This window comes from Dermacentor albipictus, chromosome 6 (assembly GCF_038994185.2).
Source record: "Dermacentor albipictus isolate Rhodes 1998 colony chromosome 6, USDA_Dalb.pri_finalv2, whole genome shotgun sequence".
NCBI classification, from domain to species: domain Eukaryota; kingdom Metazoa; phylum Arthropoda; class Arachnida; order Ixodida; family Ixodidae; genus Dermacentor; species Dermacentor albipictus.
Genome location: NC_091826.1, coordinates 8,585,658 through 8,612,745, shown reverse-complemented (window position 1 = coordinate 8,612,745; position 27,088 = coordinate 8,585,658). Strand labels below are relative to the sequence as shown.

Sequence of the window (27,088 nt, the reverse complement as noted above, 5' to 3'; positions counted from 1 at the left end):
ATAGTGGGTTGCGCCACCAAGTCCTTGTGATTATATTGTTTACCCAGCCTATTGTTTAGTGTCTTACCTATGGTAAAGGGAAAAGGGAAAAAAGTCCACGCGGAATTCTCATAACCAAAATTTCTGTACCTCTATTGTGAACTTTGTTTTTGCACGCCTCCCGTCGTTTGTCGCTTCTTTACTTTTCTTTCCCACCAACTTTCCAATCGCCTTTTACTAATCTCTATTGCGAACATGTTTACTTTCCCCCATAGAGTTTCTCACTGAATGTAGGGAGAAACTCTATGCTTTCCCCCTGCTCTTCCCTGCCCTGCCGAAAAAAAAAAAAAGAAACCCAGCCGGCGCGCTTAAATCTCGGAGGCCATAAAAGTGAAAATGTAGTTACAACATTGGCAGTTTGGTCGCGCTACGTGTTGCTAAGCTTCAGCATCAAAGCAATAGCGTCTATTTGTCTATCGCTGTAGGTAAATAAGCATAGATGGCGTAGATAGATAGGAGAGCTAGGAAAGGAAACAAAGTCGCGTCATGGCGACACTCGTTTTCTTAATACAATAAACACCGTGGCAGCTTTGTGGAAATCAGTACTCTGCGCACACGCGCGAACGGCGTGAGTGATTTTGTTGTAGTACTGTTCTGGCGAGTGATCGTTTCTGCGCGGCGACGCCTACCTTGTGAATTTCTCGACCGTGGGCTGTGGCCTTTTCGTGAGGCGTCCTTGCTTCTGTGCTCTTATGCCCACGAACTCGATCCCGGCCATGACGAAGAAACTTCTCTGCAATTTAATAACGCAAACTACATGTGTGGGGCGCAACGCGTAGCCGTGCGCGATTACTTGTGAAAAAGCGTGAACTTCATTTGGAGGTCGCCGGGATGGGTAAGTTGACCGTCACGCCTACTGTCACTGTCATCTGCACGTATACCGTTGTCAACGCACTAACGCCTGTGATCTAAAGGGTGAGGACGATCGTAGCTGTGGTCTAGGGCGCGTAATTCGATTTCCAGAGCAGCTGCCTCCCTCGCTTACCGGTTCATCGCGTTGGTGATCATTCAGAGCTGAACTGCCACGTAATTTTCACACGAGCTTCTACATTTCTCAGGACCCAAATACCCGCATCTAATGACAAGAGGCTGCCTAGCTAAGCAGATTTTCTGTAGTACCGCGTTAACAGTAGCTTTCATTTTCTTCCAGGCCACGAATAACGAGCAGCCTAAAAGGAGGCAGCGATGTCGCATGTTCTTGCGGGGAAATGGCTGCCCTTGCTTTCGGGTACCGGCAGCGGCGCAGTGCAAGCGCAGATGGCGGATACCGCGTCTTCGCGGAGTTTCCTCGATTTAAAAGAAGCCCACAGGCGCTCGAATTTCCGTGCCGTCGGGAGCCATTGGTCCGCGCCCCGGGGCGGTGTTTGCTTTTTTTTATTATTATTATTTCTTGCTGGGTTTCGCTCGGCGCGTCCGCTGCCTGCGCAGCCGTGGTGTCGGGTCGATACGCGGACGGAGGAGAGAGCTCGCTTGCCGCCGCATTGGGAACCGCATCGCATTCGGTGTGCCGCCGGCGGGGGATCCTGCGTCCTTTTAAGGGGGTCCCAAAGGTCGTGCCTTAACGGCTCCAGCTGAAGCATCGTCGTCGCCAGCGGTTCTCGCCATGCTTACTCCCGTCCGACGATGCATCGCCTTCCGATCGGGACGTGGCGACGAGATCGCTGCTGGCGAGGCCTCACAGCCTCTCTGCGTGTTTGCGTCCTTACGGGCAGTCTGGAGCTTCGGCCGACTTCTCGGTTGAGCGCGCGGCTATGCGACTCGACGCGTCGTAGTGGTCCGTAGTTTGTTTCGCGCAGTGTGTCTGCGGTCGACCGACGTTAGTAGCTGATCGCTGCTTGCAGTGACCGCCATGTAGCCCCGTAGTGATGTAGCTGCAGGAAGCTGTTGTTTTTCCACGTTTCGATTTGGTGCACCTTCCCATAGAAAAAGGGCAGCTCAAGAGACGTTCTCTCCGGCGGCGCGAACACACGCCCTCCGTATACTCCACCATAGAAATCCTCCTTGCTAATCGAATTCTGCGAGAGAAGCATAGTTTCTGCATGTTAGAGTTGCTGTACCCTCCCCCCGCAAAGCATTTGACTTCTATAGCCGCTCTCAGCTGACTCGAAGCAGCATGTCCTTCCTGACTCCAAGCTTGCGCTGGTGTATGGAAAGCCAGTGGGTTGGCTCCATCCTCAAGCAGTGCGAACAACATGACTGTGAGTGCACACTTTTGGAATCGATCATCATGTATACGTTGTCACAGATGTATAAGCTGATGTTGATGCATGTGCATTTTCACTTGAAATTGTTAGCTCCATCGACTATCTCACAAGATAGAGCTCTGTGATGGAGTCAATGGGCTCACCCATTTCAACAATAATTAATGGTAGTGGTCGTTGAAAGTGTCTGTGTACTACAGGATATAACACTGCTCCAAGAAATATCGTGACTTGACATGTTGACTCACTGATCCGATGTACACCTTATATTTGTTAGTCATGAATTTCCTGCAAAACAAGGAGCAGTATCGCTTTCAAAAGCGTGTGTTTGGCTGGAGTCATACATGTGATTGCCTGGGTTTTGATCATTTCTTTTTGCACTGACCTTGCCTCCCGTTCATTCTCAGTTAAAATACTGCAATTTGAAATAGGTAATTGGAGAATATATTTTTACGTTAAATGTACACATAAATGTGGAGATCTTAAACATGAAATGAAATGATGACCTGTGTTGCAATTATATAGCAACATCACGTGGTAAAGCTGCATGTTGGCTTAGTAGTAACATTGAAATTACACATATTGAACTTGTAAAGCAGAACTAACGAACTATATTGATTAGTTAACAATAGGTGTATGGCAGTGAAACAGCTACCCCTTCATAATGCCTCAGTCAGTTCAGGAATGCCTTGGTGATTTCAAATGAAAATTATTGCACAGAAAAAATGGTTGCATAGGCCCCTTGGAAGCTAAAGTGCCTGTGCTCAAGGCACTAGCTCAAGTTGCTTAATATGAACGCTCATTCAATATGTTCCTGCGCTACATATTCCTAGAGTTACATAAACAATTAAGAGGGATTTATTGCATGTGCCATTTCTTTTGCTTCAAATAATTTTTGAACTACAAAGCTGAAATATTTTTTAATTATGTATTTTTTGTTCACTTAATTTGTTGTCTAATTATTGCTTCATCACTACATAGGCATTGTAGAATAGGAAATTGCAGACGTGAACCAATAAAGCAGCTTCGTGCATAATGCTTGGAAGAAGACACTATCACTGAAAATGACGTGCACTATTTTTCTTTTTACGTGCAGTAGGGATTACAAAGAAACAATGACAACACTTGGAAAAAAATTATCACAACACACATTAGCAAAACAACTTTGGCACCATAATGCTTGGGAATATTGTGTGAATAAATGTTATAAAGACAACTGTCAGACATTTGTAACTCTTGCCACTAACCTGTGTCCAAATTTTTTTTGATGTAAATGTATGTGTCTGCAGCAACAAAATAGAATGTGAGGCTTCAACATACTAGCACCCCTGATGCTCTTTTACTTATCTGTCAAGCAAGCGCTCTTGCATGATACCTTTATATTTTCACTTTGTTGTTGGTTAGCTTACAAATGCTAAAGCTTCCTTTCCACTACTGATGATGGTACTGAGTAGCGATAATTTATGTAGAGGTGTGTGAAAGTTCGAATTTTCAAATGTGAATTGAATAGCTCTTGCTATTTGATTCAAGAATGCTCTGTTTGAAGTTGTCGAATCGCTTTAACTTTTTTTTTTTCTGAGAACATACAATATACAAAAACAGTTGGAGCCCGAGTTGAAGTGAGAACTGTTCCGAATGATTCTGGTGCAGGATAGATGTGGCTGCTGTGCAGAAGCAACATTCCTGAGCAAACGCTTGGGGCAGATAACAGATAATGTGCACTCAATAATTGCCACTCATTCACTCAGAATGCGTCGCTTTTAGGCAGCCAGTATACAAGTTTGATCCAATTTATTATCTGGCCAGTCTCATGATGCATCCCTTTAAAACAGTTTGTGGTGTCACACTTCTCTCCTTCAGTGTACATCATTGTACGTCCAGCTGGCAACATTCCTTGGTTTCATTCCTCTCGTTGCCATAGTGTCCCATATAATTTAAACTGGTTGTTTATCATTTACCAGCTCCTCAATTGTCTGGACATATAATTGTGAATGGTATTAAATGCATGTGCCTATGCATAAAGCCCGATTTCTCTTTATATTATTTGTTGTTATTTTTTCACGAGGCAGACTCCATGCGAGCCTCGCATTTCCTGTTGCTTCAGAAATTAGGAAATGTTCTCTATTTGACATTTGGTGGTCATTTTTCTCAAATATTCACGTTAGATCTTATTCAGAATCTTCGCCATTTGAACACCCCTTGTTTTATGTGTATCTTACAGGAGTACCGACACATATTTTTGAAGTTGTAGAAAATCTACGACATGCTTCTCACACCTAAATGGATTACACTTGCCAAGTGCAAAGGTTGGGAAATTATATTTTAACTTGATACTGAATTTCATTTTCAAATGCAGACCTAGTATCATTGACATCGTTATGACATCATGATGTCGAGCAAAAATTTGCTGACATTGTACAGCTTGTGGGGATGCACGACTCTCGCGCGTCCCCTGATGTTTTTCCCGCATAGCACGTCTCCTGTAATCCGGCTTCGCCGCGTGGCCTGCGTGATGCCCGCGGCGGTCGAAGTGGTTGGGGCGTAGTGCGAGAGATGGCGCGAGTGTTGCGCTGCTAACGCCGCCGACAGGCGAGGTTACTTGGGCGCCGAAAGGAAGGCGCTTGCTCTCTTGGATTCGAAACAGCAAGCGGTACGGACGTGCCGTGCCGCGCGTGCGCCGACCCATGCTTCTGCGAGACCGTCTCGCGTGGCCGCCTTGGAATGCGCCACCGTTCGCGTGGCAGTACGCGCGAACGACCAGGTGTTGGAATCCAGCATGGGGCTAACATATTCGCTCGCTATCTGGTCGCGGTGAGTCGGACTTCTAGATTTGTCGCGTGCCCATCGGCCAGTTTTGTGGATAGCAACTCGGCTAGCAGGCATTGATCTATGGAAGGTGCAATAAATGCCCTGGTGACTGTTTGCACTACTGTGTTGTCGTTCCTTTGTCCCAAGAGCATTGGAGAACCCCACAAGCTATAAGGCTAAGTATGAAAATGTTGCTGATAAAAAGATAGACTAGAGTCACAGCAATAGCTTGACTTGAGCGAGCAAGTTTATCATGATGCCATGACTAATACACCGCCTGGGTATACTGAAACTAGTTTGCAGAAACAAATATTATATAAATTTTTCTTTAAGTAGCTGTGACACTTGCCAGTATTTAAGGAAAGGGGGGCGGCACAGATAGAGGGTGTGGACCTTTGTTTAAACAAAAAAAAATCGCAGGTCGAAAATGTCATATCAGCACCCCTTTAACATGTTAAATGTGCTACTGGCTGTTTGTTTTTATGGTCCCAATGTCATTTAAAGTTCTGCCAGTTCTTTCTTTTATTATTTTTTTTTTATCTGCAGGCTGCTGTGGGTGTTGTGCAGCACTGCGGCCCCGCTACAAGCGGTTGGTGGATAATATCTTCCCTGCCAACCCTGAAGTGAGTTATGCAGCTGTCACCTTTGGCTTATTCTTCTTAAATTGCACTTGCCCGCACTCAAAGAATTCAGAATGCAAAGATTTTCTTTCTTCTTTCAGCCTGTCAAGTTATATATTCTTGTGTCTGCATATATATATATATATATATATATATATATATATATATATAGCATGCATATGTAATATTTCCCGCACGTATGTTGTCTTATTAAATGTGGATGGAGACTTACTAATGCGGCATGTGCGATACAGGATGATTTGCATTTGACTTCCTTTAATTATTTGTTGACAGGATCATAAAAATTGGTCATGTCTCTAAAGGATACTGACAGTGTGGAATTACTTGACTGCCTTTAGAAAATACTTTTGCAAGTGTCCAAATTTATTTTAAAATGTAAACAACCACATTCTGGTTGCTGTAACATTGCCAGACATTATTGCACCATTCTGGGATATGGGATGAGATTACTGAATGCTGTGTAGGAATCGAGTGTTTAATAAATTAGAAGCCTAGATAAGTGAGACAGGTCCACTCATTATTGGAGTCAGTTTGAATGGAATGGAGCTAAGGAGCAGAACATCTGAGCAACGTGTCATAAGTGTCACAATAAAAAAAGACTGGAGAAAGGCGCAGAAAGGAAAGATTGATAATTGGGACCTGCTGAAGTGAAGCACAGGCATCGTTGGTAGCCATGGCAACTGTGGTTATGAGTTGTTTTTTGCAGCTACCAGAAAGCACTACCAGCATATGGTGGCTGGGTAACCTATAGTCTTCTTCATAAAGCTGTCTGTCCACATTGATGGGCAAAACTCTTGACGGTATCTTGCTCCTTTATTGAGTCCAATGTTTACAATATTATTTCAGGATGGCCTTGTGCGTAACAATATGGAGAAGCTTACATTCTATGCGCTCTCCTCTCCTGAGAAGTTGGACCGAATCGGCGAATACTTGGCGCTACGGGTTTCACGTGACATCTCGCGCCACCGACTCAAGTATGTCGAGATCTCCATGGAGGCCATGGACCAGCTGCTTGTTGCCTGCCATGCCCAGAGTCTCAACTTGTTTGTGGAGAGCTTCCTCAAGATGGTGCAGCGCCTACTAGAGTGTCAGAACCCAGACCTCCAGCTGCTCGCCACTCAATCGGTGTGTGCCATTCACATGAACTGCCAACAGCTTACTTTACATTGTGTACTTGTGTACCTTCTCACCCATGTCTGACATCTTCTGTCTGCTGTTTTCATTCAGTAAGTATGGAGTGCTATGGTTTGAAAACATAGCAGTGAATTATATATTGCCAACTGGAGTGGCTGTGTTCCAATGGAGGTGGCATGTGCATGCATGTGTGCTTTTTTGGTACACATCAGAGTAGCCCTGCTGCGTTCCACTGCACTGTTCCTCTATAGCCCTGTACATAAAGCTTTCTGTAACAAAATAAGAAATATATTGAAAGGAGTCAAGTACTAGTTCAGTAGTGAGTAATGCATCATGTGCTGACCATTGTTTTGGTTTTATGTTCATCTGGACACATGCACCCACCTCTCCTCAAAATTTCTTACTACAATGCACCAGAGTCCCATGTATGACACATTTTGTGTCACAGTGACATTTCCTGGGACAGTATGCGGAAGGGCATAGAATGAAGAATATGTGAGCATTGTTGTATTCCATAGTGCCTTTTCTTCTTGCCTGTGCGCCATTTCCTGTATTGTGTTGTGATGAAAGATTCTCAGTCTTGTTCAGTGCTGCGCACTAAGTCTGTGCATTTCTTCCCGTCTTGCACATACAGTTTGTTAGGTTTGCAAACATAGAAGAGGACACGCCATCGTATCATCGACGCTATGACTTCTTTGTGTCCAAGTTTTCCTCCCTCTGCCACGACAACAACCCAGATGCCGAGCTGAGAAAACAGTAAGATTTCTGTTGAATCGGTTTCTCTGATGTATTCTGCTCATTGTTGTGACAATTGAAAGGCTGACAGAAAACATAAGGGGAAAAGAAAGAGATAATTTTTGTAAAGGTGATTTATGAGGTCTGTTTTCAAACCTGTAATCTTTTGGTCTACCAGCACAAGTCTGTTGCAGGTGAACCTAGTGTATAAATGCATTTGAAGCCAGCTATATTTCAAACCAGTTCTTTTCCTCTTTCTTCTTCCTCTTTTTTTTTTTTTTCGTTGTCACCATACCAGATTATACGCAAAACATTGCGAATTTCTGTGAATAATGTGATTGCTGCAAGTAAAATGATAGAACTCTTATATACAGGGTGTTTCAGCGAACACTTTTAAAAATACTTAAAGGTTGCCTGTGGCAGATAGCACAATTCTTGTTCATGAAGTGATGTCTGCTTGAAGCGGCAGACATTACTTGCACAAGAAATTGAAATGCATAATTGACGAATTAACAAAAAAACACTAATTAACTTTCTAACTAATTACCTTATGGCCCATATTGCAATTTACGAATCTACCATGGAGTTCGCAAGGCGGATCCACTCGTAACGACCCGCCGCGATTGGTTAGTGGCTATGGGGTTGGGCTGCTAAGCATGAGATCGCAGGATCGAATCCCGGCCATGGTGACCGCATTTCAGTGGGGGCAAAATGCAAAAACACCCGTGTACTTAGATTTAGGTGCACGTTAAAGAACCTCAGGTGGTCCAACTCTTTATAGTCCCCCACTATGACATGCCTCATAACCAGAAAGTGGTATTGCCACGTAAAGCCCCACAATTAAAATTAAATTTTTTTTCCCCACTTGGAACGAATTCTCAAGATGACACCAGTTTCGAGCTATTAATTCTGAAACTTTGCGGAGAACTGCATAAAAGGACGTTTTCTTCAGAAAGTTTGTTAAGAAAGCTTCTCTCGTGTGTTTGCAGGCTGCGTCTAGCAGGACTTCGGGGTCTGCAAGGTGTGGTGCGGAAGACGGTCAGTGATGATCTCCAGGTGAACATCTGGGACGAAACCCACATGGAGAAGATTGTGCCTTCGCTGCTGTTCAACATGCAGGATGCCAAGTGAGTTTTTCAGGCAAATAGTCCAACGCTTGCCTCCCGGCTAAGCAGCGTCATCATCATCACCATCATTAGCCTATTTTATGTCCACTGCAGGACGAAGACCTCTCCCTGCAATCTCCAATTACCGCTGTTCTGCTCCAACCAATTCCAACTAGCACCCGCAAATTTCCTAATTTCATCGCACCACCTAGTCTTTTGCTGTCCTCTACTGTGGTTCCCTTCTCTTAGTACCCATTCTGTAACCCTCTGCCAGACAATGGGAAAGGGAAAACATATCTGTCCCTTCATGAACAGGATGTGCCTCTCCTGAAAGGAAAGCAAAACAGCCACAAAGGGGCATTCCTGAGGTTTCGGACTCTCTTTGGCTGCGGCCCTCCGAGTGCCACTTGGACTACCCGCCCTTCCTGCAAGAGAGTTTGGCAAGCTACAAGTTGGGACTACCCGCCCTTCCTGCAAGAGAGTTTGGCAAGCTACAAGTTGGGGATGTGTTACAGAGTGACTGAGTGTGGCTAGAACCAGAGCTTGCCTTCTGCTGTAGCTGCATGCAGAGCATAACCAATAATTGATTGATTGATTGATTGGATTTAATGTTCTTAAGTTATAGAGGCAATATGAGAGAAACTGTATTTGCCCAGCTTCATTGCTGGGCAGATGCCACTGGGAAGTCTGGGGAGGGCACACTGTGCCCCCATCACCCTGCTTTGTTCATATGACAGACGTTCTCAGAGTCGCAGACATTCAGCCGGAGGGGACCAGGCAACTGACAGATACATGTATCATCAGGTGTTTTCACCAGCATTTGGCAAAACATACCAAAAAAGAAAAAGCCAGATGCGCTGGTAAAAGACTGGACAGATGGTAACTCAAGTTACGTGAGCAAACTAACCATGGCATTCTGAACTCGAGGCAGTTACGAATAAGTTACTCACCGAACAAGTTCTCAATAAATGTGGAAATGAGCTGCAACTTAATTTATGCAAGCAGGCAATAAAGTATATCTATATTTATATCTTTGTATTTATTTATTTTGTTTATTCATTTGCAATACTGCTGCTCTCAGCTGAGAGTATAGTAGGAGGGCAATACAATATGTGAAACATTTTACAAAATGATCAAATATGTAAACAAATGTAGGAAATAAGAGGCTACAGTAATGCATTACAACAACACATACTGGTTAAATGAATACAGACAGTGAACATCACTCTAGTGTTACTAAAGTTTAATGATATTGATACCATAAAGTAACAATTCTAGTTTTTGCTGCCTTCAATATTGTTAGCAAATTCCAAGAACAATTTGGTGTTTGTGATAGATGGGTGCAGTGGGTTCCATTCTATTATGGCAAGCAAAAAGAAAGAATGTTTATATGTTCAATTACTGTAGGAACATTCAATTAGTTTCTTTGCATGGCTTTGACATGTAGGTCGAGTGTCGGAAAACGAAGTGCATTTGGACGCGTCTATCTTGAAATTGTTGTGAAGTATCTAGAATAAAAATTTGAGGCGGGCTTCTTTCGCTCTATCTGCTAGCGTTTTTAGATTATATGCGGTAAGAGGGTTAGAGGGTGAACCTTTGCGCCTGTACCTGTTATGTACAAATCTTATGGCTTTTCTTTGCACTGCTTCCTGTTTTCTTAAGTTAGTCATTGTATGCGGAAACCAAACCACGTTGGCAGATCAGGCGAGTAGTTTAATTGGAGTAGGTGCTAGTTTTGGTCACCTTTTAAAAAAAATATAACTTATGTAGTACTGCTGCAGTAATGTTATCGATGTGCGGGGTCCATTTAAGGTCTGCATTAAGTGTCATGCCTAAATATTTGTTAGTCAACTTTAGTCAGCACGGTGCCATTGACTGCATAAGTGAAGTTAGAAGGATCTTTTTTTGTAGTGATGGTAATTATGGTGGATTTTTTTACAGTAATTGTCATCTGCAACAGCTCGCACCATTCAGATATTGTGTTGAGGGATGCACTCAGGGCAAGGTGGTGTGCATGACTGTTGATTTCCCAGTAAACAACACACTCATCGTCAAAAAGTTTAATGTTGCAATCGATTCTCGTTGCGATGTCATGAATGTAGATTAGGAAAACAATGGCCCAAGGACTGATCCTTGTGGTACACCCGATGACACAGAAATAGTTAGTGATGTAACATCTTCAAAGAATACAAATTGTTTCTGATTATACAAAAAGTCCTTGATCCAACGGGTAATTGGGCTATTACCCAAATCAGCTTCTAGTTTGATAATTAATTTATTATGGCTTACACTATCAAAGGCTTTTGAGAAATCTAGTAGAACCATATCTGTTTGACTTCAGTTATTTAGGCCATAAGCAAGGTCATGTACAACTTCGATCAATTGTGTCGTGGTTGATAAACCATTTCAAAATCCATGCTGGTTCGTAGAAAAAAAGTTTAGTCGTTGAAGGAAAAGTGTGATGTGTTGAAAAATAATGTGTTCAAGAAGTTTGCACGATGTACTTGTAAGAGATATAGGCCTATAATTTGATGCCATATCTTTATCTCCGGATTTATGTATTGGCATAATTTTAGCTAATTTTTAGTCTGACAGTGATTTAGAGGATTGGAAAAATTTCTTGAAAATTAGGCCTAGATATTTGCTACTCCATTCCGCGTACCTCTTAGGAAAGTCATTCGGGACGTTATCGGGGCCACTGGATTTCTTAGAATCTATTTCTAACAGAAGGTTCATGATACCGGCACCCGTAATAATTAGGTCATCGATGGTCGTGGTAAAGCACGAATTGACCGTGGGTACATTTTTATTTTCGACAGTGAATACTGACTGGAAAAAATCATTAAATTAATCAGCTTTCTAGCGTTTTTCTTCTGCAAATAGTTGTGGCACTGCTGCATTTATACTGAAGTGCTTCCAAAACCTACGAGAATTGTTTGCAAGGAAATTCGGAAGAGTTTCGTTGAAGTAATGATCCTTTGCCACTTTGGCCTTGTTTTGAAAATCATCTCTAGCATACTGTAGTTTTGAGTTTGTCGGCTGGCTTGGATTGTTCTTTATGGTTTTAATATATATATATATATATATATATATATATATATATATATATATATATATATATATATATATATATATATATATATCGAAACTGTCGAAATTAAATACTTGTTCTGTTTACCTTGTAGCACCACTCAAGTTCTTTATACATATATATATATATATATATAAATTGCATCTTCTGTTTTATGGCTTAGTGCCACTCAAGAGCAGCTGGACAGCAACTTCTAAGGACAAGCACAGTGTAATGCACTCAATTACCATATTTCTCTATTTTCCATGATAGTATTGTTACAGTCTCATGCGATGTGCAGAACTTTTTTCCATGTCAGCACAGTTCAGCACTGCTTAGCTGAAACATTTCAGTGTTGTGTACCTTTGCCACAAGTGCAGGCGTATATGCAAAATCAAATTGCAAGTCAAGTACCTGGATTTGTGCAAGGAAATGAAAGATACTGTGGTCAGCTCGGAAGTCTATCAGCTTGTTTTCTGAACTGGCAGATTCATTAAAAAAGTCCACCATAGGTCGCACTGAAACCATGACAGTGCTCGAAGAATGGCATTCCGCCGACACATACATTAAATTTAGACTTATTGCTTCCAGCCTGGCCCCAGAAGATTTGTTGCAGACATCTGAGTTAGCTGTAGTAGAATTGTTGAGGTAATAGCCTAGTGGTACCTTTATAAGTAGAGCATCCAAATGAAAGAGCAGTTAGTTTCATTTTGTGCTTCTTTAGGATTGAACTGCCTTGATGAGCTCAGCTTGGCCATAACCTACAAGAAGAAAACATGCATACTTGTAGTGTTTTTTGTTGACATGAAAGTTGTAAAGCTACAAGAAAAACGGCCACATGCAGTACATATTGCACAAGTTTGAGCAAGTGTTGCTTCATCTGTATGGGCACTCGCTATATCACAGCTCTTAGGCCTTGTGTTTCAGTTTTTCACCTAATTACTGTTCAGTAACGCTACTTTACTTCGCTCTCAGCAGCAGCGAACTATTTCTCTTCGTTTCCTTCCAGCTTAGAAACGACAAGAACTCCGTCTGTTCACTCGCAGCAAGAAAGTGGGGAAGGCGGCGGCACTGCCCAGACAAGGTTTTGATTTGCTCTCATTGCATTCTTTTCTCAAGTGTCGCTGGCCGTAACGTTATGGAAAAGTCAAGAAAAAAGTGTCCGTAACACCACCAAAATTGCTGAATAGCACCCCTGAAGATGCCCCGTAACGCTGTCAAAAAAAAAAAAGAAAAAAAAGCCCCGTTAGATTGAGGATGCAAGAGTGAGCAGCTGCTGCTTTGTTCTTTGGGAGTTTGAGTGCAGGCTTATTCATTCTGACTGGTGCTTTCTGATGTTTGGCAGTGCGCGGGCTTCGGAGACGCCAGATAGCCCCCAAGTGGAGACACCCGTCACCTTGGCCGAGAACTGCTTCCGAGAAGTCATGGGGCGAGCCACATATGGTCACATCGCATCTGTCATCAAGCCAGTTTTGAAGTGAGTAGCGACCAACACAGCTCACTCTGTTTTGGGTCGCCATTGGCCTGTGATGAAAACCACACTTGTATCGGTGTGGCTGGCTAAATGATTGTTTACTAGGCTGATTCTTCAGGTTCTTCTCTGAGAATGGCTTCTTGTGGTTTGAATTGAGCTGAGTTTTTAATTGGTAAGCATAATATGTACTATACTATGCCACACAATGAATTTCGATTCATAGCCCCCTTTTTTTTTTCTGATTTGTATGAAAATGTTGTAATGCGAGCAGAAAAAAAAATGAAATAGCATGAATGTCCACATGTTAATGGAGTATATGGCATGTTGCCTTCTGCTAAGAAGCAGTCAAAAATGAGTGGTGGGCAGAGGAAGGGGTGGTAAGAAAGCAAAGTAGCATACGACTCTTTAGTAGAGACAAAGTAGTATGGTACATACTCATGTTAAACATGCATGCAAATCGAATAGACGTTTGAGTGAAACATGCAGTGCATTACTTTGCTAAATTATAGTCAAGGAAAATTCTGCAATGCGCTAGTTGATTATACATACTAGAGTTCTTGCACAAGAACAACAAATGGACCAGGCTGGCGGGAGTCGATAAGCATGGAAAGGTATCTTTGCGTGTGCAAGCAGACTGCATCATATATATTCTCATTTTTGTGAAAAATAAACAGTTGATAGTTTCCACTTGGCTGTCCCATGTGTGTGTATACTCTCTTCAGTCAGACACATTCACTGTTCTTGTGAAAAAACTCTAGTAAATTATAGTACGTAGTAACAGAGCTGTGATGTCATAAAAAAGTTTAATGTGCTCTCTTTGTGATGTAACATAGCTAAAATATTACTTGGGTAACAGCAAAAAATGATCACCAGCCATTACAAATTCTTAATTTGTGTGACAGGTACACTTGTGCCATGTAACTTCCACTGTGACAGACGGGAGATGTTTACTTAAATTTGTTTAACGTGTTGACAAGCTGGCATGGTGTCTTTGGGTCTCTTTGCAGTGTATTAATCAGTGGTGTGCTTTCTTAGCTTAGATGTAATACTGAGTTTGGGTACTTGATGAGCTCACAGTCATTTTCAACCTCTATTTTACTAAAACACTGTAAGCATCACTGTGCTTTTCTGGCAAGTTACTGTCAGTCATAGGTAAACAGATGGGAGCACCACTTGTTTGTTCTGTGTGTCCAGGCACCTGGACAACCACCAGCTCTGGGTACCCAACACCTTCTCTGTGTACACATTCAAGATCATCATGTACTCCATACAGGCAAGTGTTCCAAGTGTGCTTGCCTAGACATTTGGATTGCCTCTCTTCCTCTTTTCTTTTTCTGTTTGTGGGGAAAAGTCAGGTGAGTTACACTCTAGTCAGGAAAAGTTGGTTGGCAAGTATTTCACATCTTTGTAGTATTTTTCTACGCATTTGTTTTAGACCTTAAAAAATGTTTAATTTTTAGAATTCAGAATCCGAACAGGACATGGTCAATATAGATAGAGGTCTTGTGAGATAAGATGGACAGAGATCTGCCAGGACTTTGAGCTGAATATTTCTTCGTAAAGTTGGCACACTCTGTACCACCATCTAAATAGTGTATTTTTACACAAATAACCCACAGCTTTAACTATAATTGTCTGGAAACAAGAAAAATCACCTATAATCTGTGCAAAAACCTGCTACAACACAGCGTTCAAATCTTCAAAATTGGCCCTGCAAAATTGTTGGCATAAACCATGTCTCCAGAAACAATGTTGTTGTGTGCATTCTGTCATCACCAGTTTCTTTGTGGCTCTTCTGCATGGTACTGCTTCATGGCAACTTGCTTTCGCATTTGGCTTCATGGCAATGGATTCTGCACTGGTGTATCCATAGGCATTCTGCAATTTATTTTGCAATGTTTATTGCCCGCAGCTCACGATTACTAAGAAGAGCACGCAAAACCAGTCTGAAGTAAAGGCACTCAAACACAGTGTCATTTTCGTATGCCTCTATTTTTTACCCTGTCTTCGTTTGTGTGTCAAATGTCCCTTGTGTATGCTGTTCTTAGCTGATCATTAATCAGAAAAGCCAAGCTTCAACATCAACATGCTTCATTGCCACAAGTTTTTGGGAAATCGAAGTTTAAGCTGAAAGTGTGAAGTTAGGAGTTCATGAATAACAATATTACAGATCCCACACATACGTGGCAATCAGTGCTGAGCGAAGCTTTATTTGATGTTTACACAACTGTTAAAGCAAATGCTATGCAAACATAATGCTAATGGCATAAATATTTGTGCAAAATGGCACACGTGCAATACAGTATTTGTTTATATTTCACATTAATGACACAAATGCAGTCCAATGCTGACTTCTTCCAGACTTCTGTGTTGCTTCTTTTCTTTTTTTTTTCACTTCTTGTCTCTGTACCACAGTGCAAAAAGTCAAAAGTCACAACAGCGTTGTGATGCCACCTATGGGGCCCTAGTATCACATAGAGGCAAGGCTAGTGGGTAGTGGGCCTGTGTCTACTTGGCAAGACAGCAGACAGCACTGTCGAGGAAAGCTTTGCTTTTGGAAGGACACTAAATTAGAGAAGCATTAAATTATGCAGTTTAGGGTGATTTTCTGTCTTCTTTCTTTAAATTCTGCTTTTCTTTATTTGGTATCAGAGGTTGGTTATTAAAAAAAAAAAGATGGTCAAAATTTGTGTTTTTTTTTTTAATTTTATGCTGAATCCATAGTGCAGGTCGTCAGTATGGTGTCACGGATTTTTTTTTTGTATTTTGGCCATTGTGGCTCAGTGAAAGTTTTAAAACTTGCCAAGTTCAGTCCTTGAGTCCCTTAGGATAGAATGTACCCCATCTTTACCAGTAAATATTGGCTTGGTCTGACGAGATCCTGTCAAAAGCCATAAACTCGCAATGAGCTGGTGCAGGACGCTGCAGGTTCCATCCGCCTTTTGTTATTGTGTGTTTTGTGGCTTACTACAAAGCCTCCTCTTCTTGCAGTAAGAGTGCTGTATTATAGAAGTGTTATTTACTATTATAGCACGAATCATTTTTTTCTTTAGTGCCTCTTTAAAAGTTGTTCTCAGTGCTTGTGTTGTTTTGTGCTGTGTGCACACAGGCACAGTACTCGTATGCGGTGATCCAAATCCTGATGAACCACCTGGATGAGATGTATCGAATTGAAACTGGTGCCGGCACTGCTGACGAGACTGACCAGGACCAGGGCAATGCCATCTCCAAGGGCCCCAAAGTCCGCACAGGCATCGTCAAGGTGCTCTTCCACATTGTCACCATTGCAGCCGGAGAAAGTGTTGGGCCCTCTGTCCTCGAAGTGTTCCATTCACTGCTGAATCACCTGCGGCATTCAATCACCATCCGCAGGTGAGCACACTCGCAGACTGTATGATTGGACATGCCTTGCTTGATGAAGAAAAATGTGGGTTGCACTCACAGGTGTTTATGTAGCAAGGGTAAAAAACTAGAACAAGTTTAGGATTGTAGGAGGGTGACACTGTAACTGGTTTGCTCAAGGCAAGGTTTTATCAATTTTGACAATGCCTCGCTGTCTTTTCTTCATTGTGCCTCGATATTATACTTATTGCTTCATTGCAATAAGTGTCGGCAGTTTCCAGTGCACCTTCATATGTGGTTTTTGTCGCATGCTGTTTGTCAGGGCTGCTTTAAATTCAAGGTGATAAATTGAAAATCCACCAGCTCACATCAATATGTTTTAAAGATGAGTATCATTCGAGCACGAAGCTTTCTTTGAATATGAGTTAGTAGCTTTCAAAATATCTGTATTGGTTTTCCTCTGCAGCATTCTCCTACAGGCATCTGCATTGGAATTTTTTCTTTCTTGTGCGTGCAGCTCAGATGGAAGTGACATTGAGGATGAGCGCGAGTTCCAGGAAGCGGTGATTGCTACATTGGGCGAGTTTGCCAACAACTTGCCCGACTACCAGAAGATAGAGATCATGATGTTTATACTGGGCAAGGTGCCCGCATCTCAGGGTCCCGATGACGTCCTCGATGGCCATGACGGCCACGCAGCACCCAACCTCAAGGACAATTCAGAAGTCTTGCTACAGCACATCATGCTCAAGTCACTCCTCACGGTACGCATGAGCCTACCTCCTGGCACATTGTGGGGGTCTGGTATCTCACAGAAGTATTGACGTCCGCGGGTTCGAGCTTTTCAAGCCACAGGGTGGTGTCAGCCATTGCCTCGCATACTATAGCACGCCACTGAGTGCTTGCTTGGGCCGCAAAAAGGGCTACTGAGCACTACTGAGCAAGACAACACAGTATTGCCTTGAGTTAGCGGAAAAGGCTTATTGTCTCCGGCAGCGCCTAATATTACACCCGGTCCCGGGCCGGAGCGGGAATCAAAAGGCTCCCGTTCCAAGGGTGAAAATACTGTGACGTTCTCACCAGAGCTCTTGAGACAAAGGAACGACAACACAGTAGTGCAAACAATCACAAGGGCATTTATTCGTAGACTTTCATAGACTAATGCCTGCTAGCCGAGTTGCTATACTCAAGGCATGCCAATGGGCGCGCAACAAATCGAGGAAGTCCAACTCTCCGCGACCGGATAGCTAGCGAATATGTTCGCCCCACGCTGGATGCCAACACATGGTCGTTCGCCTATATGGTCATGTGAACGGTGGCTTCGTCCATTTCGGTATAGGCCTCGCGAGACAGTCGGACAGTCTCGCAGAAGCATGAATTGGTGCACATGCGGAAAGCCCGTGCCACTTGCCGACCCGGGGCCAAAGAGGAAGAGCCTTCTCCTTATTGCGCCCAAGTAACCTCGCCGTTAGGTGGCGTTAGCAGAGCAACACTCGCGCCATCTCTCGTATTACCCTGCAAGCATAGTGACGTCCGCCATAAAGCCACGCGGTGAAGCCGGATTACAGAAGATGGGAGCTATGCGGGAAAACAACATATCCAGGAACGCGTGAGAGTCGCGCATCCCACAATACAGACAGGGGCACAGCTACCATGTTACAGCGAGATGATAGCTCCCCGCGACATGCTGCTAGGAAAAGTCTCCGCAGCTTTGCTGATTGCTCTTGCAATAACCAATGTGCCTACTCACAAGTGCTCGGGCAATCTCTTTCAGCTTGGGCTTCTGATAAGTGCAGCTTAGCACAGTACGACCATGCGCGAGCTCTAAGCACTGCTCTTCGGCTTAGCATTCGGAAAGGATCAATACAAGGTATGTGCTCACCGTATGTGCAAAAGCACCGTAGGCGAGCTCAAGTCTGAGACAGAAAGGGGTCGGTAGATGAGGGGAAAACGTGTACGTACCCGGTGCTGTCCCAGAGAGGTCTCCCCTGTGCTTGCTCCTTTCCTGAAGCCTACTTTCCTTTCCTGAAGTATCCTTTCATGAAGCCAGCCTGTTCCTGTGGTTGACTAAAGTCTAGTGTTGCCCTTATTCTATTGGAGATTATTTTGGTAAATATTTTATATACTACTGGGAGTAAGCTAATGGGCCTATAATTTCTCAGTTCTTTAACGTCTGCCTTTTTCTGAATTAGTATAATGTTAGCATTCTTCCAGTTTTCTGGGACCTTTGCAGTTGATAGACACTTTCTATAGAGAGCTGCCAGCTTTTCTAGCATTATGTCTTCTCCATCTTTGATTAAATTGACTATTATTCCATTTTCTCCTGCTGCTTTACCCCATTTCGTGTCTTGCAAGGCCCTTCTGACCTCATCTCTAGTTATAGGAGGAGTTTCTGTATCCTGTTCATAATTGTTTCGAATAGAGTACTCCTGAGTCCTCTGGGTACTGTACAGGTCAGTGTAGAACTCTTCTGCTGCTTTTATTATAGCTTCAAGATTGCTGACGATATTACCCTGCTTATCCTTCAGTGCGTACATTTTGGTTTGTCCTGTGCCAAGTTTCTTTCTCATTGATTTCAGGCTGCATCCACTTTTTATGGCTCCTTCAGTCTTTCTCACATTATCATTTCGAATATCTCTTATTTTCGCCTTGTTGATCAGTTCTTACAGTTCCGTGAATTGTATCTTATCTCTTGAGTTGGACACTTTTATTCTTTGTTGTTTCTTTATTATGTCCTTTATTACTTATTATGTCCGACTACCGCAACTGAGCATTCAAGATAGCTCAGTAAGATAATCCCGCAGGCGGCTAGGCTACCTTGTCGCCGAAAAGTACGGCCCAGAAGGCCCTACATGCCTAACAGATCCGCTGATTTGTCTGCCCTTTGCAAATTTTGCTGATCGTCGCGGGTTGCACAATATAGTGTCAATTCTCTGTGGTCTTAACCTCTTGTTTGCCGAATCTCACGCATGCATGCGGTCTTGAACGCGCCTAAGTACACAATATATTTTCGCTGAATTTGAACAGCAATTAACACTTATGTGTAAAAATAGAAAGGGAAAAGTTTTCAGTGCTTACCGAGAGGCCTTGAGTCCCATATCATCAGCGCGACGCGTCTGCTTGTCCCTTGGCGTCCGAAAACTAGCGCTCCCGGGTAGCTATTCAGAATTGTGAGTAGTGCCACCGTATCAGTACCACTTTAAGCCTGGCGCAAAGCAGGCAACCTTGACAGCTCCCAATGGTGTCTTCAGCCTTTCTGCAGCTTTGGACAGCGGTTATATGAGGTCTGTTAGAAAAGTATCTGACTTTTGGCCGAACAAAAAAAAACTGGCATAACTGTAGCGTTGGAAACCTTCTCACCCTCAGAGTAGTCTCCTTGGGACTCCACACACTTCTCCCAGCGGTGCTGCCATTGTTGGAAGCATTCCGAGAAGGCCTCTTTCGGAATGGAGGTTAGCTCAGCTGTCGTTGCAGTCATAATGTCCTCTCTTGTCTGAAATCGTGCTCCTTTCAATGGCCTTTTGATTTTGGGAAACAGCCAGAAGTCGCAGGGGGCCATATCAGGAAAGTAAGGAGCCTGTTGAACTACAGGAGTCTGGTTTTTCGCCAAAAAAGTCTGAATCAAGTGCAAGGAATGCGCAGGAGCATTGTCGTGATGGATGCGCCAATTTCCTGTTGACCACAACTCCGGTCTCTTCCACTGCACAGCATCACATAGGCGATGGAGGACATCCTTGTAGACTCTTCGGTGATTGTTTGACCCTGTGGTGTGTACTCGTGGTGTACCACACTGCGAGAGTCAAAGAAGGCAGTGAGCATCACTTTGACATTGCTGCATACTTGGCGGGCCTTCTTGGTCTTGGTGACGTGGAATGCTTCCACTGTGACCACTAGGATTTGGTTTCCGGGCCGTACCTGTACACCCAAGACTCGTCACCAGTTATTTAATCCAGCATGTCCTGTGAGACTTCAACACGAAGTTGCTTTTGCTCCACCGTGAGCAGCTTCGGCACGAACTTCGCCGCAACTCTCTTCGTAGCCAAATCTTCGGCCATAATGGGATGTGCAGAAAAAGTGCTGATGCCCACCTCTTCCGCAATTTCTCAGATAGTTACACGATGGTCCCACATCACCACGGCGTTCACTTTGGCAATGACCTGGTCATTTCAGCATGTTGACGACTGACTGGAGCGTGACTCGCTCTCCACCAATGTGCGGCTGTCTTTAAACTGGTTGTACCACTCCTGAATCTGTGTGCTGCTCATAGCATCGTCACTGAAAGCCGTCTGAATCTTCCGAATTGTTTCCACTGGGCTGTCGCCCAGTTTCTGGCAAAATTTGATGCAGTTGCGCTGCTCCAGTCGCTCTGCCATTTTCCTTGCAATAAAAATGAATCGACGAGAGCACTGCGCATTACCTCACTCAAACACTGCGTCCCAGCAACTGATACTATTGGCAGGCGGGAAGAAATTCGCGCATGCGCCGAAGGTTCAAGGTCGGCTGATGCAAGCGCGCTTGTTTCATATCCATCAAGTGTGTTCGCAAAAAAAAGGGGTCGGGTACTTTTCTAACAGACCTCGTACTAGAGCTAATGAGAAGGAGAAAATAGGGTGAGGGGGTAACTGACGCCGCAGTTTTTCTGGAAACGCTGTGGGCCTAAACGCCAGGGAGTTGGGAATTGTATGCCTCATTTAACCTACAGTGATGCCTTCTTCGATCAGTCAGACATGGTTTGAACATTCACGCTTGTAAGCAATTGACGGCTCTGCTGCCACCGCAGTCGCAATTCAATTCTTGGAAATACAAACGAAAATAAGCAAGAAAGAATAACTGCAGATGTACACTTAAGGAATGGACGCATATACGATTGTCCTGACATGCTGAAAATCTGTGTGTTCTGTAAATCTGTAAGTACATTAAAAACGAAAATGTACTAATTGTCTTTTATTAGAGATCTTTAAGAGGTATGATGTCATTGCATAATTGAAGCGAGCCAGTGCACAAAGCATGTTCATTTGCTAGAAATCCTGTGACCATCACCAGTTTCATGAAATATGCAGTCATAATGTGCAGTGAAATGTGTTGCTGTACCAGCTAACATTTTTCCGCAGTTTGGCAAAATTCAGAGTGGAAATCGAGACAGTTATGCAGCATTAGTGTAAACCTGGACGCAACTGGTTTGTCTTTTTAAAAAAGTCATTTGGATTGCTCTAATTTCAGAGAATGATCTGGTGCCAGAACACACTGTATGTGCGCCCCCCAGCTCTAAACTGGACACTCTGAGCGTGTTCTAATACCCCCTGACGATTGTTGTGTTTTGACGCATGCTGTGTTATGTGACGCATGCAGGTGGGCCAAAAGTATCGGCCAGTGCAACTGAGCCAGGCATTTCCAACAGCATTCCTGCAGTCCCTGTTGCGCATGTCACTGGCCAGAGATCCTTCCGTGCGCCTCTTAGTGCAGAACATCCTTCACACGCTGCTGGACCGGCACCAGAACCTGCCGCAGCTGAGCATCATGCCAAACTGCCAAGTAAAGTTGAAACCTGACCTACACTTGATTAAAAAGAATTCTTGTTTTTCTAAGTTGTCTAAAGGCGAATCTAATTGTCTAAGGTGAATTCTAATCAGTCTAAAGGCGAATTTCACTGATGGACATACAGTGTTCTTTTGTTCCGTGTCAAAAATTTTGTTTTACACTGGCCATTCTAAGAACAGGTTTGCGTTTTACTATCGGTGCACTCAAATGTGCCGCGCATATGAGCGCACAGCGCATTGAGCCTGGTGTGCTGCCTAGTCAGCTTACCACTGTCATTAACCCCACTGCAAGGGAAGCACGTCACTAATGCAAATTACATAGGCAGTGCCTGCATTGTTACACCGTCACTAGTTTAGCGGCAGCATGCCAGGAAAAATGTGCTGCTCACTCATACGTGGCATGTTTGAGAGCACTGCAACCATCGTGCACTAGTGGGCATGTCAAGTGCTTCTTTCCTTCTTTTTCTTTTTTCTTGTTTTTTCCCTTTTTTTCCCGCAGGCTTTCTTTCGGGCTCAGACAATATGATCACGTAACTAGTAGAAATTTAGAAGCTGTTGAATTGGATGTTTCCTAGAACACTTCACAACTTTCTCATTATAAGTTATGCCCTAAAGGTAATAGTACTTGCAAAGTTGGTGAATTATTTTTGACTAATTATGCATGCAATTAAGAAGAATACAACAATAGTGTGAGTTGTACCATACAACAGCCAACAACATGCATTTGGTCACTTACTTCTAGAGTGCTTTGGCATATTTTTAAACCTTGGTAAAAGTTAGCTAGAACACCGTGCATACAACTTCACCATAAACGTAACATGGAAACTGACTTTTTGAGTTACAGTGAAATCCTGATGATACAAAATCTCTTAATTCGAATTGATGGATAACTTGAACTGCTCTGTTGGTCCCAGAAAGTCCTATGTATTTGAATAGAGAAAAACTCCTGTGAATACGAACTCCAAAAACCATCCAACGGTTATTTCGATCAAAATGTCTCACTCCTATGCACCACTTTTCAGACAAACCCAATCCAAAGGCGAATGTTGAAAGTGTCACCAGCTACAATAATGTCACATTCTGTAAAAATGGCATTGGAAGCCAAGACTGAACTTAAGCAAGCAGAGCAATGCACACACTCCTTTCCCAATCCGGCTTAAAAGGAGAAGGTAGGAGCCCCCAGCCTGCATTTAATCACGTTCCCCCATCCCTCCTAGCGCTTACTTGATCACATTACCATGCGTTTGATCATGATCATGTCATCTCGAACACTACGCACGCGAGAGTATGGTGTGTGTCAAGCCACTATCCTTCTCAGCTCACCTTCGCACATTTTCCCTTGCACCCACAGCAAAAGGTGTGCAAGGCACAATCTTAACGCACTTGTGCTTGTGGGGTCCTCAACCATGCTCTTGGGACAAAGGAACGACAATACAGTAGTGCAAACAATAACAAGGGCATTTATTGCACCTTTCATAGACTAATGCCTGCTAGCCGAGTTGCTATCCACAAAATATGCCGATGGGCGCGCGACAAATCGCGGAAGTCTGACTCACTGCGACTGGATAACGAGCGAATATGTTTGCCCGATGCTGGAGACCAATGCCTCGTCGTTCGTGCGTACGGTCACGCGAGCGGTGGCGCATTCGAACGATCGTGTTCGTTCATTCCGGGGTAGGTCTTGCGAGATGCTCTTGCAGAAGCATGGATCAGTGCACGCGCAGAACATCTTCACCGCTTGCCAATCCCGAGCCAAAGAGGAAGAGCCTTCTCCTTTTTTTGCACCCTAAGTATAAGCCTGTCGTTGGGTGGCGTTAGCAAAGCAACACTCGCGCCATGTCTCGTACTACCCTGCAAGCATACCGACTGCCGCAGTAAAGCCACGCGGCGAAGCCGCATTACAGGAGACTGGAGCTACTCGAGAAAACAACATATCAGGGACGCGTGAGAGTTGCACATCCCCACATGCTTTATACGGAACCTAGGCTTCTTCCAGCACAAGTCTCATACTGATAGAAGAAAGATAAGACTTTTTCAATGCAAGCACAGTGACTGTTTTCGTTTTGTGAAGTGTAGCGTAGAATTGATTAGGCGCTATATTTAAAGGGGCCCTCCTTAGTTCAAACTTCGTTTTACTAGAATAGATTTCTGGTCCCCTTGAAGTTTCAATTAAAGAGATCCTACTGTATCATTACAATTCAGATGTGGTCACTTTTTGTAGCCACTCCACGAGGTTAGCAAAAATGTAAAATCATCAACTTTGCACAATTGAGAAGAGGGGGTTGTTTGCTGATCATTCTATCTGTTCATTTTTTCGCCTTGCATTCTCCTCACCTCCTGATTTAGCGTGATGTGACAAACAAGTCAGACTGTTTGCCAAACTTGCCCTCTTGATGCTATGCTATAGCATCAATTTATCCCATCTTTGTGAGGAACAGGCCACTTACAATATGTTATGTACAGTCTATGATTTGCTCACCTTCAAAATTGAGATGCTGTGCAGCTGAATGGCTGTGCATCGAGAAAAACTGCTGTCAGACCTTGTTAGGCCTGGCTACTTGGTGTGTTTGCATTTTAGGCAAGCAGGTGGAACAGCAGAAGAAGAAAAGTTGATGACATGGCCACAGACATATTCTCATATTACTTGTGCCATAATATTGCCATGTGTCATTGTTTTAATTCACTGGGTTATCACTGCTGTCAAGTTATCGCTTTGGCGTGATGTATGCCTACTGTGTCAAAAATTTCAGAAACATTGTCTTCAGTTGCATGGCAAAAGAGACGTGTAATCAAATTGAGTGTGCGTCATGAACAGTGTTGTAGATTCTTTAATGTACATAAGCATCAATGACTGCTATGAAATCTATGGTGAGAAGTGTACATGGCAGATTGGCTTGACTCGCGGGATCATATTTGATGACCGATGACTGTGCTCGCAGCTGTCATTGTAATTTGAATATTACTTGTCTTTCTGGGCACGAGTTCACCGAATAAAGGGTTATATGCTTAAATTGCACATTTGGCAGCATTTAGTTCTCCACAGTGTGGGGTTCTCCTCCGGTACTCTTGGGACAAAAGAACGACAACACAGTAGTGCAAACAATCACAAGGGCATTTATTGCACCTTTCTTAGATCAATGCCTGCTAGCCGAGTTGCTATCCACAAAACATGCCGATGGGCGCGCGACAAATCTAGAAGTCCGACTCACCGCGACTGGAAGCGAGCGAATATGTTCGCCCCATGCTGGATCCCAACGCCTGGTCGTTCGCGTGTATAGTCACGCGAATCGTGGCGCGTTCGAAGGCGGCCACACGAGACGGTCTCGCCGAAGCATCGGTCCGCGCGCGGCACGGCACGTCTGTCCCGCTTGCTTCCCGAACCCAAAGAGAGCAAGCGCCTTCCTTTCGGCGCCCAGGTAACCTCGCCTGTCGGCGGCGTTAGCAGCGCAACACTCGCGCCATCTCTCGCACTGCGCTTCAACCACATCGACCGCGCGGGCGTCACGCAGGCCACGCGGCGAAGCGGGAGTACAGGAGACGTGCTATGCGGGAAAAACATCAGGGGACGCGCGAGAGTCGCACATCCCCACAACAGTCACTACAACTTGGCAATGCAATGTTTCATTCTCTCTGTATTGGTGAAGGTTGCCAAAGAGGCAACCACAGATATGCTTACTTTGCAAGTCGTAACTCTTGCAGTGCTGGAAAAACAGTGGCATTTGCAGCCAGCCCGAGGTGAAACTTGAAAATTTCTAACTTCATGCAGTGGACGGAGTCTTGATTTTTCTTGTATGTGGCTGTGGCTTGCTGCGCAAGTTGGCACAAGTTTCTTTGAATTGTTAGCCAGTTCCATTGCACGTCAAACTACACTTCCTGCAACTGTGCAGGACCCAGTCGGTGAGCTCCACGTAGAGAAGTGCTCGCGGCAGGACACAGTGTTCATGAAGAAGAATGGCCCGGACTTGCTGAGCCACATCTACGAGAATGCTCAGCTGCCCAACAACCTGCCTGGAAACTTCCAGGCCCTCTACACAACATTGGCTCTGCTATGCGTTGAGCTTGGCAGTGAAGATGTGCTCATCGAGCTGCTGCGGCTGATGTTTGCCATACAGGTGATTGTACACTACATTGCTGCTCACCAGTGAAGCTCACTGATAATTCAGGCAGGTCACCACGGTTTGATTTCTGCAGTAGAAGTTACAGTTAATACTACACAGCTTTGCATAGGCTGCATAAATCCTTAATAAATTTGATTGTACACTAGTAACACGTACAAGCAGTGCACTTATGTTAGCTGTGGAGCAACAAGTTTTTCTTGCTGAATTGTTTATTTTATTTATTTAGGCAGAAGCATTACGGAGAATAGTGAAAACAAATTACGATAAAGGGCAGGCACAGTTTTTGTAATCATGGTTTGCTTTGAAGGCAGTGACATTGGTGACTGAAGAAACAGAGGAACAGAAATGGTTCCATTCAGTGCTAGTTTTTAGACCAATATGATCAGCATATAAGTTCGTATAGCTGCAAGGCTCTAATTCACCATACCGATGATTAATCTTTTTCCACACTAGACAGGCTTCAGTGAAACCCTTATAAGTGTAATGACTTTCCTATTTGAATTTAATTTGTTCTGTAATTAGGCTTATTACCAGATTGCAGGCATTGCTTACACTGAAGTCACCTAAAAGCTGTGGAGCAATGTCAGTAGGTTCACAGACATGGGCAAAATGGGACCTGTGCGAGTGCCTAACTAGTGCTATGTGCAGGACCTGCCCAGCAGTGGGTTGGTGAGCATGAGTGGCACCCACATGGCATCCTTGTACGCCCTGGTGGCTGCCTTCATGTTCCTCGCTGGACAACTCACCTCCATTCCTTCTCTCTGCAGTCACGTCACTGAGGTGAGACAGTGAACTGCTCTTCACACCACACAATTGGTTCATAAGTGCAGACTGATGGGCTAGTTTGTTCTGTTGCATCATGTAATGTGTGATGCAAGCAGGG

The 27,088-nt window shown here is 43.9% G+C and overlaps 1 protein-coding gene across 3 annotated transcripts in view; it reads left to right on the top strand.

Moving 5' to 3' along the window:
- The first annotated feature begins 470 nt into the window (after positions 1-470).
- Positions 471-27,088, top strand: part of stmA (Protein EFR3 homolog stmA) — a 45,881-nt gene continuing 19,263 nt past the window's right edge. The window contains exons 1-13 of one of the 3 annotated variants that reach the window (XM_070539856.1): positions 471-874; positions 5,595-5,671; positions 6,536-6,814; positions 7,458-7,579; positions 8,548-8,685; positions 12,744-12,818; positions 13,080-13,211; positions 14,403-14,481; positions 16,318-16,580; positions 17,068-17,314; positions 21,900-22,082; positions 25,975-26,199; positions 26,854-26,985. In XM_070539856.1, coding sequence (XP_070395957.1) covers positions 871-874; positions 5,595-5,671; positions 6,536-6,814; positions 7,458-7,579; positions 8,548-8,685; positions 12,744-12,818; positions 13,080-13,211; positions 14,403-14,481; positions 16,318-16,580; positions 17,068-17,314; positions 21,900-22,082; positions 25,975-26,199; positions 26,854-26,985 — 1,956 coding nt within the window. In that variant the 5' untranslated portion in view covers positions 471-870. Of the gene's footprint in view, positions 875-1,490; positions 2,238-5,594; positions 5,672-6,535; positions 6,815-7,457; positions 7,580-8,547; positions 8,686-12,743; positions 12,819-13,079; positions 13,212-14,402; positions 14,482-16,317; positions 16,581-17,067; positions 17,315-21,899; positions 22,083-25,974; positions 26,200-26,853; positions 26,986-27,088 lie in introns of those variants that run through there. The other 2 variants (XM_070539854.1, XM_065424808.2) reach the window with 2 other exon arrangements.